A 13,058-nucleotide genomic window follows, 5' to 3' on the forward strand; every position below is an offset into this window, starting at 1 on the left:
GATATCACTTTTTTTCTCCTTCACACAACCATGACACATCAATGAGCATGTTGTTACATACGAGGGAGAGGGCAAGGAATTGTGTGCAGCTCCATTGTGTGATTTCATGCCTAGTCATCAACTCATGTATAAAAGGAACACAATCCACCTAACATTCAAGAATAAACTTGCATTGTTGAAGATTAAATCTGGTAAGAAAAACAAGACGTATTAGACCTAGACATTATGGTATAGCTTGCCATGCGAATGCTAGACATGGGTAACTCTCATGGGATTCACCACTATGTTTATTTAATGGACCTCTACACGCATACCAAGCTTCTTCTTGGAAATTTTCAATGGAAAGACACCAAACTCAAGTCAATCTCATGCATAGTTTTGACAAGCTGAAGAATATTATGTTGGATGTCCAAGGTACACTAACGAAATTGGAAATGCTTTCACCCCAAATTCCCCAATTCCACAACCATGTAAGGTGGAGTACCAACCGATAAATATGAAGACTTCTTTGTCCTCTTGAAGCACAGGTTTTATGTGGTTTCTGATGTTTAAATTTTCGATTATTATATTTGTTGTTTTAAGTAGTCTCTACCTTATATATCATGTTATTTTTAGTTTCCTTATATAATGTTATTTTTAGTTTCTTTATATCATGTTATTTTTAGTTTCTTTATACAATTTTCTTTAAACTTATGGATACTTAAGATCACTGTCGTGAGTGAATTACACTACAAGTTAAGATCACTGTTGTAGTGAATTACACTACAAGTCATGGTATTTTATACAATTTTCTTTGAACTTATGGACACTTAAGATCACTGTTATGAGTAAATTACATTACAAGTTAAAATCACTGTTGTGAGTGAATTACAATACAAGTCATGCTATTTTCTATTTAATTTTGCTATTTTAAAACCTATACTCTCTTCTCCGTAACCTACTTTTCCAAATGACAAGTCAAAGACTTATTTCCAAATGAGAAGTCAAAGATGATTTCCAAATGAGAAACCAACTGCAGAAAGTATCTTAGACACGATATAAAATTTTGAAATATTTATACAAAATCAACTCGAGGAAAAAAAAAAAAAACATTCTGCTGTAAATTTATATATTTATAAATGAAGATTCATAAATTTTATATTTAAATATAAATTAAATATTTAAATGTATTTTAACGAACATGGCAACATTATCTTTAATTATTCATTGGCTCCTTAGATAAGATTATCCGGTACCCGTCTACGCCAATCTATCGATCTCATTTGTAGGCCATAGCTTGCATCGAAATGTCATGAGAACCAGGTCATCTGTACACCAACCAAGTGATATTTGTAGAGGAAAAGTCGTGTTTGATTTTATTTTTAGTTTCTTTATACAATTTTCTTTGAACATATAGACACTTAAGGTCACTCTTTTACAAGTCAAGGTTGTTTTCTATTTAAGTTTTGGTATTTTAAAATCCATACTCTCTTCTCTATATTCTGCTTTTCCAAATGACAACTCAAAGATGATTTCCCAAATCAGAAGCCAAAGAGAGAAAGTATCTTAAGACATGATATAAAATTTTGAATTATTTATACAAAATCAACCGAAGAAAAAAGCATTCTACTATAAATTTATATATTTAAAAAATTAAGAGTCTAACTTTTATATTTAAATATAAATTAAATATTTAAATGTATTTTAACGAACATGGCAACATTATCTTTAATTATTCATTGGCTATTTAGATAAGATTATCCTGTTCCCGTCTGCATCAATCTATCGATCTCATTTGTAGGCCATAGCTTGCATCAAAATTTCATGAGAACCAGGTCATCTTTACACCAACCAAGTCATCTTTGTAGAGGAAAAGTAGTGTTTGAAGTCGAAACCCCTGGTTTTATATTCGTCGTATCGATGCGATTGGAATCCAAACTGTTTCCAATTCACACTTCGGCAACACATGTTATACATTACTTTTTATTACGAAGTCTAAAAATTAGACGCTCAAGCTGAGCCTGTGGGGCCCGCCGCCTAATATAACTGGTTTTCCAAACAGGTAGGTATCAGCCAAGAGAACGACCAGGTTAGACGGTGAAACACGCTTCAATTTCGTCGAAGCTTCAATGTCCATCTAACTTCGTCTAGCGATTAGATTTTATTCAAAGTCAGTAAAACGTTTCAAGATGGGCATGGGCGCCCTGCCCGTCCAGTTCCTTCCCCTCCCGTTCTGGGTTATGGGCCGGAACCTGACGCCCGCGTTCGTTTTCCCCTCTGCATGTTCTTCGTTAAGTTGAATTCTCCGATCCTCTGCCACTGCATAAAGAAGTATTCGCACGCACGCCTTTCCATATTTCCTCGTCCAACTATTCGAACTGTCAGAATTCTCGTATTCTCTTCTGCTGCAACTCGTTTAGATATCAGATCGTTTGTGTTAAAAGTCAGCCCGATATGATATCATATTGTTCATCTGATAAAACAGTGGTTTATGATGAAAATCCGTCTAATGTCTCTTGTGATTATGATTTCCTTCCTGGTAATTGCAGGCCGTAGCAGTGGCAGGATTCTCATGAAGAATAGCCTGTTTATTGGCCACGGAAATCCGTCGGCTTTTTATCCGAATCTCTATTCCTTTATCGATAATGATTACACCTTACAGACTCCCTGCGGTGATGTGAATAAAGATGCTCTCAAGTTTGATCAAGAGATAAACCCCTGGAGAATGTCGTCGGCGAACAGTGCCACCAACGAGAACAAGGTATTTTTCAGGCTTAGCCCGAGCGTTTGAAAGTCCAGAAAGTGCCAATCTCCTGCTTCGGCCGAGAAATCTAAAGGCGTATTCAATTTTCTACTGGCAGGTGTAGTGACACCGTCCGGATCCAGTCCCAAAGTAAATTCGATGGCGACTGAACAACGTTTCTCGACATCCAGTAATAGCCCTGGGGTCGGTCACATGAAGATGATCCGGCCGAAATCTCTAATAACTGTAAACGGGGACAGCCCCAAGTCCCATACAGCGGTGGAGATGATCGTGTGCAGCGAAAAAAGAAAAATAAACGTAACCTGGGTTCTACTCCAAGCCCCGGAGACGGACATTGATCGCTGTCGACTTGAATACATTGAATTTTCCTGCAGCTTGTTAATGTAGAAACGCCATTCATTCAACTTTTCCTAACAAATTCCCCGGATGCGGGTGATATATGAGATAGGACAGGCGTGGGTGGCTGGCCACATGCCGACCTTTGGCCATCACGTGGCACCCACGGTAAACACCTGGAAAAGACGCAGATGGTTTAAGGTAAAGAGGCATGGTACAGTAATTGCCTCGAGAGGTAGTTCGGCTCAGATGACGGCAACAGTTATGGCGGATGTGATCCCGAGCAGGGTAGATGAGGACGATAGGGATAAAACAGGGTATGAAAAGGGAATGTTGGTGGTTATGCAGACGACTGGCCTCTCTGTCTTCGTCGGGATATCTTCTCCGTCTGACGGGCTCATCACTCGTTTGACTCTGGTAGCATGGTAGCAGAGAGTCTGGTTTATCCCGCGGTTTGTTGGAATTCTTTTCCCTCAATGGTGAGACCTCGACAGCGTATGCTCAGCCGTCGAGGCACCCCAGAGGGGGAGTCTCTCGCATGCATGACGAGGACAATGTTGGCCATTGCTGCCACTGCAATATTGCTCGCTCTACTGGAGCTAACCCCCTCCATTCCCGTCAATTCTCGGATGCAGGGGCTTTGAGCTCGACTACCTTGCCAGCCTTCGGCTCCGCCATCTTCAACTTCACCAGCTCCACAAATAATCCACGGATCAGCGCGCATGTCTCTATCCTGTTCATCGAAAATGCCCAGGAAGATGATGACTCCCTGGACTAACAAAGGCAGCGGACGAATGTCAACCCGGTGCAAGTAGCGTAGGCTCCTGAAGTTGATAAGGAGCCGGAGGTAAAGGGACCGGCTTCAGACCCGGAAAATGCCAAGCAAACTCAGAACGTTCAAAGGATGGAAACTGGGGAAGAGGTAGCGACATTTCCCACCGATGCTGAAAGAGAAGCCTATGGCTGGTGCCGGATTGAGGAAGAGCAAATGGACGAATGAAGACGCCCGCACACAAGGTTCTTTTGGCTTTTCGCCTGGTCTACTGGTCTTATTTGCTGTTTGTCTTTGGTTCAGTTTTAACCTCAAAGCTTATGGTCTCTTTCGCTTTCTGTTTTGTCATCTCTGTATCAGAATTTTTGTTAATGGATCGGGTAAGGACAGTCTCCCCTGCGAGGGATGAAATGGCTGGTGCCCCTACGTGGGCTTGCTCGGATGGTCAATCTCCTTTTTGTCTGATGCCCCTGCGTGGGCTGGCTCCTTTGGTCAGTCTCGGTTTTTAGTCTGGTGCCCCTGCGTGGGCTTGCTCCTGTGGTCAGTTTCGGTTTTAGTCTGGTGCCCCTGCGTGGGCTTGCTCTTGCCCCTGTGTTTGGTGCATCATCGGCTCTCGGGTGTCATACCCAGAGCCTGATTCTCATTGGCTTCACCATGATGTATTTTCAACCTCTGTACATAATTTAATAGTTTAGTTTTTTACCGAGAAAAAACTTTTCCTAACAAATTTGATGTTAGAAAGGTAATTTTGATGTCAAACTATTGTACAAGGTGTAACATATACATATTCTGAAAGTATTATTCAATCGTTTTCAGCCGGTGGTTAAATTTGGAAAGGTTATTTTTATTCAACGCCTGTCTACATTTAGATTTGGTGAAAGGAATCTCAACGTTTTAAAATATCTCATTACCCTCAAGCCAATTAGAATGGAATCAAATTAATAATTGAATGATAATTTCATTATATATTAAAGTGGAAAACGATTTTGTACATGTATTTTAAAAAAAAATTGTTTTCGATAAAATAATAATATAATTATTAATAGAATTTAAAAGATCACTGGCAAATATATTATTAATGGAAATTTTTTTTTAAAATCTTCTAGAATGTGTCATTGAAAATGGTGCACTTAAATTTTAATATTATTAGTATACATTTATCTTGGATTTAACATGAATTAAGAGTGCAAAGAATAATGTGTAATTTTTCATTGCTAAAACATTTTTGAAAAATATAAGATTTAAACATATTAATCATATGTTTTTTTATTTTCAACTATTTTACATCAACTTATATTAAGTCATATATACAATTAATTAAACATGCATAGTATATATATATATATATATATATATATATATATATATATATATATATATTTTTATTTTTTTTTATTATGGCTTACATTTCTTTTCTATATGAAGAATATATCCCTGGGTTACAGAATGAGCTTCTCTACTCCAATAAGATTCAGAGCTATATGTTATCTGTTATTTTAATTTTTAATGCTTTTAAGACATTTTAATGATATATGTTTTATTTTATATATTATTTTAAGTTTTAACATTTCTAGTTAAATATTTGTGTTTATATATATATATATATATATATATATATATATATATATATGTTGCGGTAATCATGATTGGCATTAAATCGATGAGAGTTTAAAATCTGAAAAAATCTTAAAAGTTAGGAGAAAATTGGTAAAAATCGACAAATACAAAAAAAAATCATTTTTTTCAAAAAATTTAATATCTAAAATATCGACAACATAAAATAAATGCATTGACACGTAAATGTGAAAAGATAATTAATATATAAGATGCATAATATGTCTAGTGCTACATAGCACATAAGAGTGAATCATGTCCTGGATATTGAGTCCTAAGTCTTGATTCGACGTCAAAATATCAACAAAAATATAATAATGTATCTCATATCAAGAATCATAATATCATATATAGTGAAATGAATCAAGTAACTAGCATGAATGATTTCCTCTACCTCTCTTGTCAGAAAATATAACAACTTTCTCTCTAGATGAAGAAGGACTTAAAGGAGGTAGACCATGTCTGCCACTAGTAACCATGGTAGGGCGTTTCACCTCCTCCTCCTATTGCTCCTCCTCTTCCTTTGCAGCTGCTACCCCCTCCACTACCTCCTCCTCTAACAAATCAGGGGCTGACTCCATGACAGGCCTCTCGACCTCAACCCTCCATGTAGCAGTGGTGTCAATCCCACCAATGAGATGACCTCCACATTAGGTGTCCTGTCAAGTTGTCTCACCCGTAATTAGAGATTGTAGTAGACTTAGACTATGTCATTAAGGTGTTGGGACTCCAAACCTATACAATGGTCATAAATTAATAAATTATAAATAGTAAATTAATAATTAAAAAAAAAAATTATATTTCTTATTATTTAATAAATTCAAAAAATCAATTGGATTTTTTTAAAATTTAACTTGTTGTGCGTCTTGGTGTGTATTTTTTCAAGTACACTCTAGTTGCGCTCAAATCCGAAGGAGATACATGTTTGGTTGAGCACTCGAATGGAAAGCTTTTGGAGACTGGGTACTCTGCCACCATAGCTTCTCCACCATGTATCTTCAACAAATAAGAAAAACATAAGAAAAAAATTGAAATTTGAAAGTTCAAACAAGGTAGGAAGAGACAATGAAAATTGAAATTTGAAATAAACTAAAGCTTACCCAGAATTGTGGCTTTCCTATCATGGACAGCCATGCAAAAGTTAAATGTGCCACCTACTATCTTGTATATCTCCATTTATTTGGAGATTTATACACATTCTACTGGAGAGAGAACCATTTTCAGAACACAGGTGAAGAATCTATCCATCGCCTTAGCATCAAATAAGAAACCAAAAGAGTAAGAAAAAGTGGGGTTTAAGTAGATCCCTGCATCATGAATTGAACGATAGAGTGTATTGTTCCATCGCTTATAGTCACTGTCCATATGATTTTTTGTGCCTCAAACCCCTCATCCCCATTATCATCATACTAACTGAGAATATATTCTTTGCCCTATCCATGGCTTCATACAAGTAGCCCATTTCTATCTTGTCTCCACCAACTAATCAAAGAACCTTTACCAAAGGTTCAATAATGGTGCACATCTCCTCAACTTCTTCCCAAAAACATTCATTGTATGAAACTAGCCTGCATATGGCCTCTCCCTCTAGTTTGTAGCTATATGATAAAGCTTGCCACCCATCGGAAATAAATATTCTCTTGACATCCCACAAAGAACTCAAGAGTGATTGAAGAGATATGAAGCTAGTGGCAAATTGTGTAATGGAAGGGCGTACCAACTTCTTGTTGTTGGTGAATGTTCTGATCAAATGAAGCACAAACGCATGATTATATAAAAATATTCTAATGTGATTTGATGATTCAAAAATATCCTTAACAAAAGGAATATTTCTTATGTCCTCCAACATCAGGTCAATGTAGTGTGCAACATAAGGTGTAAAAAATAAGTTAGGATGCCTCTCCATAAGCATCCTGCGAGTAGAAAAATAATTTACAAAATTATCTGTTATGACTTGGACAACATGTTGTGGACCCACCTCCCACTAATAGAAAATGGGGAAATTAGTGATGAGGTGACTAAAAACGTTAGTCACTACAGCTTTTCCAAGTGGAATACTACAAAAAATGAGCAATCTTAAGTGAGCCAACTAAAAACAACTAACATAAATGACTAATTTAGTCTCAAGTTAAAATATATGACTATATAATAAGTAATACAACTAAAAATGACTAACATGAATGACTAATTTAGTCTAGGATAAAAAATATGACTACCCAACAAGTATTACAATAATACGAATCAGTCATTTATGTTACTTATTTTAATTGTGTCACTTTAACAATATAAACTTACAAGTGATAGGGGATTCAAAGGTTGTTATAGATTGGCTGAAAGATTATACTTCCTTAAACACTTATTTATTGGATCAGTGGATGATTAGAGTTATGGAGTTGATTAGAATCTTCAAGGTTATATCCTTTGATCATGTTCACAGGGAATTAAATTCAAAGGCTAACCTATTATCCAAAATGGAAATGGGCTTAACACCTCCTTTTGCAACATGACATAACCACCTATATATATTGTAACAACCTTGCCAACTTCTTTAGTGGGTTGCACATTTTTTTCACATTTCTTCTTCGTCTTGCAAATTGGTAGTGCCAAGGAGAGGGTATCAACTTTGTTCAAGGAATGTTCAATTGGTACCACTACCAAGTTTAATCCTTTGTGCATCTTGTCAAATGTCTTAAGCTTGCTTCACAACTTCTCATGGTGCTTAACTTACTTTTCTACACCTCTAAGTGAGACTACAACCCCCCAACCTCTCTAACTATTCAACCTCTTCAACTCTTGTTAAAGCCTTCTTATACGTGAACTCATGCATCAAGCAGAACATAACACTAGCATCCCAAATGTGCATGCTCGTTCCCTCTTTTAATGCCTTGTTGAAACCACATTATCACACTGTTTAAAATGAAATGTTCACATCTTAAGGCACAACACCTACTTTTCTCATGACAACCTAAATTATGCGAGTGACTAGGAGAGGATTCCATTTTCTAAAGATGAAAACATAGGGCCTTACAACCCCATTCATGTAACAATTTGAATACATTTAACCTAAAGAAGGATACATACCCTACTCCTTCCAAATTTGACATATGAATTTTAATAAAGTAACACTTGTTTTTAATTATTAAATCCACTTACTATAATGTTTCCACCCACTTAATATTCAAGAGCATCTAAATTTTCTCAAAACAACCATGTTAAGAACACTTGTTTCCTTCATACATGTCAGATTTTTTTTCATAAATTTTAAAAACAAAATCATTACATAGAAACCATAACTATAAAATTAAATTATTATTATTATTATTATTATTATTATTATGATAATAATAAATATCTATAACATAAATATTATCAAACATAACCATAAACACCAACATATAAGAGCTAGTTAGTTTCTAAAATACCACTAAAATATGATATAAGTGAAAATAAGATAATGTATTTAAGAGCCGATTCGTTTCTCAAATACCACTAAAATTTGATGTAAGTGAAAATAAAATAGTGTATCTATATTTCTCAGAATTGAAAATTTTAGCATATTTGAAAAAGTTAGGAATTAATTTTTCTTTACAAAATGTCTCCCAACTAGAACCTCATATCTATTTTCTTTTCGACATTTTATTGTTTTCATTTCACAGCAGGGGATTGAAAACCAATTTCAGAGGGTTCCGTATTATGGTTTTACCAATTGATATCGAATGCCAACATCAGATCTTTAGTCCAATATTTTCTTGTTTTCTTTTCACAGTCGGGGAGTGGAAACTAATTTCAGAGTGTTCCGTATTATGGTTTTACTAGTTGATATCTAATGCCAACATCAGATCTTCAGTCCATTGATGATGTCAAGGTATGCTACATTTTTAACTTCAATGTATTTCCACCCTACATTTGGTCTTCCACACACTTCAGATCTCTTGTTCAAAATCCATTGTTTTTTTGTATGCACACTTGTATGTTTAATATTTAATTTGCACTGCATTCTATTATGGTTTGCAGGGATGGCATTGGAATTTAATGAGTTTGGGAGGTAATTGATTATAGTAAAGGAGTTTGAGTAGAAGACCCAAAGAAGAGGCTTAGATGCTCAGAAGGCCAACACTGCAGCTATGAGGGCCATTGCAAGAATCCTCCACACCTCACTCGGACTCAAGGGAATGGACAGGATGCACCAGACCCTCGACCATAGAAAAACATATGTTAAGAAAACAAGGGGAAAGATGAATATATGTCTCACACCACCACTACTACTACTCGGCCCAGTGCACATGGTTTAGCCAAGCAACTAGGAAGCCACTAGCCAAAGCTAGCGACCAAGTTTATAGACCCATTGTGATTGAGACTTGTCCATAGTGATTGGTCATTCTCTAACAAGCCATTCTAAACTCAGTGGATCATATTCACATTAGAGAGCCTCAGACCTCAAAATTTCCAAGTGCCACCTTCAAATAGAAAAAATCTGAAACTCCTGAAAAAATGAGAGGAAAGATGAATGTATGTTAAAAAATTGAACTTTGGAGGGTTATCAATTGGAGGAAAAGCTAAGGCACAAGCCTAGGAAAACTTGTACATGAAAAATTACAGAGCCTATGGTTCCTGGAGATTTGAGGGTTTTGGATATTAAACATTTATGCTAAAACATACTTTGACAGATTTTGTATAGTGATAGTTAGGTAGAATTGAGGGATTCTACGTTGTCGTAAGTGTGATTCTCATGTTCGAGAAGTTAATTATCAGAAAGTTTCTTCAATGGATGCTACCTTCAGTGCCATTAATATTGCCACAAGTCCTCACAATCCCAACAAATCCTTCAAGGTATGCATTACATTTTCCAGTCTTTTCTTCCTGTAAATATGGAGTATGTCATAGCCTCCAAAAATATGCCTAATGTACAATTTTGTGGTTTTGAGCCTATTACTGACTATCCCTATTACATTCAAAATCCACACCATGTTTTAGTGCAGTTGACTTAGGTTGGCTTCCCTTTCTCAAGGTCAACTGGTCCATGCTTGTAAATAATTTATAGCACAAGAATTTAATCAAGATAGAAATTTGGTTGTAAGTCCTTCAAGGTTGTTTGTCGAGAGACAATTTACTTGCATTCGAAGTAGTATATAATTTCTCAATTATTTTTTGGTAGGTGTTTGGAAAAAAATCGCCTTTATGCCTCGTCTAGTCTCTCTCTATATATAGAGTTATACAAATTGAACTTTATGAAGGATGAGGGCTTTGTTTCTGACCTGCATAGAACATTGTCTTCGCCTGAATACATATGACAATATAGCACAACAATTGGCTACATTTACATGTTTTTTAGGATAATTAAACTCAGGAAGAATCAAGTGCACTTGAATTACCATTTCATGAAAACCACAACACGGAGGTGGGCTTGAATTTTTAATATAAACACATGGCCATGATATCCAAGTGCCATGAGTTTGATCCCTACCTCAAAGTTCCCTAAGGCTACCCTAAGGTGTTGGGTAAAGCCCTTGGGAATGGAACCTAGGTTGATGGTGTCAAGCTCCCACTCCACAAGCCTTAAGGGGAACATTCCAGTGGGATTGGGTATGTAATATGAAATATGTTCCCTCATGATTGTTTGGTAAAGCATTTGGGAATGGAACTTTGGCCAATAGTGTTGAGCTCTTTGCTTCCCAAGCTTCAAGTAGAAGTTAGAATTAAGGAGTGGGCTTGGGCTTGTAATACATGAACTTGGTATTCATCTCCATGTGCCATAAGTTCAACATCTACGTTGAGGTTCCCACATAGATGCCTAATAAATCCCTTAGGAATGGAACCTTGACAAGGGGTTTAAGATCACTACTTCCTAGGACTTAAGGAGAACATGGGTTCGATTTGGTTTGTAATATGAGCATGAAATATTCATCTTTGGGAACCACAAGTATAAGCCCTACCTCCATGTGCTCTATGACTATTTTAGGATGCCAAGCAAGGGCCATCAACCCCAAGCCCATTGGTCTTCTTGGCATTCATATTTTATATAACATCCAATTTCATTATGTCCATGTAGGTTTATTATAGGTAAGCACAAGAAAATGTCTTTGACCTCCTAAAGTCTAGACACTGTATTTCATTTTGTTGTTATATGTGGGTATTGTATGCATGGGTCATGCTATATTGTTTTATTAGTAATCTATTGTAAAATCTGAGTTGCACTAAAATGGATATGAGAATACATACAGATATAGGGTTTGAAACGAATACGACAAATTTTCAAAAAATCTGGATACAATATGGCAAGGAAACGACACACACACACACACACACACATACATATATAACAAAATAAGAATTTCATATTACCATTCATCTTTTAGAATAAGATTCTATATCTAAAAATACATAATGTCATAAACAATTATCATCATCATCAATTCAGCATAAACATTGTCATTGTTCAAAAGTTTAAAGTCACCACTTCAACATAAACATTGCCATTGTTCAAAAGTTTAAAATACCATCATAAATTACATTTACATATTATCAAATATGTCTTCATCCATGTCATTTACATTATGAACCACATCCTCTCCAGAAGTGGGAACATTGTTGTCATGTCCACTTGAAGATCCACTTATCGGTGCCTCGTCATCAAACAAAGTCATATGAGACCTGGCACTCAATGTCATATCCAAGTTGGGCAAGTTTGGTTCCACATCCCATAGTTTGCTGAGCCCAAATTTTTATTTGTCACTCTTTTGTGACAATAGGAGAAGGTTTGAATGAACATACACTCATTCCTTAGCCTTTTTGGCACCCATTTATTTCACTTCACTGAATGGATTAAGCCATATGTACTCTAGTTCCTTTTTGTTGAAGATGAACTAGCAACCTATGAAAAGATCCTGATGGCCAATTTTTGGATATGTGGAAGTTCCCCACCATAGTAGTTCCACCAATAAATTGGAATTAATATGGTCTTGTCCTACATACAATCAATATCAGCACCCCAACCTTCTGATCCCACAAAATGAGAAAACTCTAAACAAATCTGAATCCTAATTTCAGGATTTAAATCCTTGTGAGACTTCTAGGTCTTTGTTTGGAGCAGTTCTTTTTGGATCGGTTAACAACTTTGCAGCATAATATTTTGGATTCAGTGCATAGGCTAAAAGGTACAATGGGTTGATCATCTTGTTCCACATTTTGGTCAATATATCTTTTACTTCCCTATAAAACAATTCATCTAGGTCCCTCTCCTTGGCATTTATAACCACCCTTATCTTCTCTATCATGGAACCAATGCTCTCATACACTCCAAAATGAGGCATATTTGTGTCAAATAAGCGGACCAAATCAACAATTGGCTTAGTAAATGCCAAGAGGCACTCCACCCTATCCCACCATTTATCATCAACAAACAACCTTTTCACTGCTTGTTCTCTTTTAGATTGGGATTTCTTCCATTGATTGCAAAGAGAACTACATACCATTGATTGTAAAGCTTCTTTCACTTGCATAAGCCTTTTTAATACTATGACGTGAGAAGCAAAACAAGTCTCGACAACTTGCAAGTGCCATTGTTTCAATAAATTAAAATGTTAAAGTCATAAT

At 36.1% G+C, this 13,058-nt stretch overlaps 1 protein-coding gene across 1 annotated transcript; it reads left to right on the forward strand.

Moving 5' to 3' along the window:
• The first annotated feature begins 1,998 nt into the window (after nucleotides 1-1,998).
• Nucleotides 1,999-4,564, forward strand: LOC149139052 (uncharacterized). Its single transcript, XM_089448533.1, has 2 exons — nucleotides 1,999-2,310; nucleotides 2,529-4,564. The coding sequence occupies exon 2, from the start codon at nucleotides 3,170-3,172 to the stop codon at nucleotides 3,506-3,508; it is 339 nt and encodes a 112-aa protein (XP_089304659.1). The 5' UTR covers nucleotides 1,999-2,310; nucleotides 2,529-3,169; the 3' UTR covers nucleotides 3,509-4,564.
• The last annotated feature ends 8,494 nt before the right edge of the window (nucleotides 4,565-13,058 follow it).

Source organism: Pinus tabuliformis, chromosome X (assembly GCF_031772625.1).
Source record: "Pinus tabuliformis cultivar Carrire ecotype Pingquan chromosome X, CPIR1, whole genome shotgun sequence".
NCBI lineage: Eukaryota > Viridiplantae > Streptophyta > Pinopsida > Pinales > Pinaceae > Pinus > Pinus tabuliformis.

What these genes read in the sequence shown, in the direction of transcription:
- LOC149139052 (XM_089448533.1), top strand. Translation starts at nt 3,170, where the DNA reads ATGCGGGTGATATATGAGATAGGACAGGCGTGGGTGGCTGGCCACATG.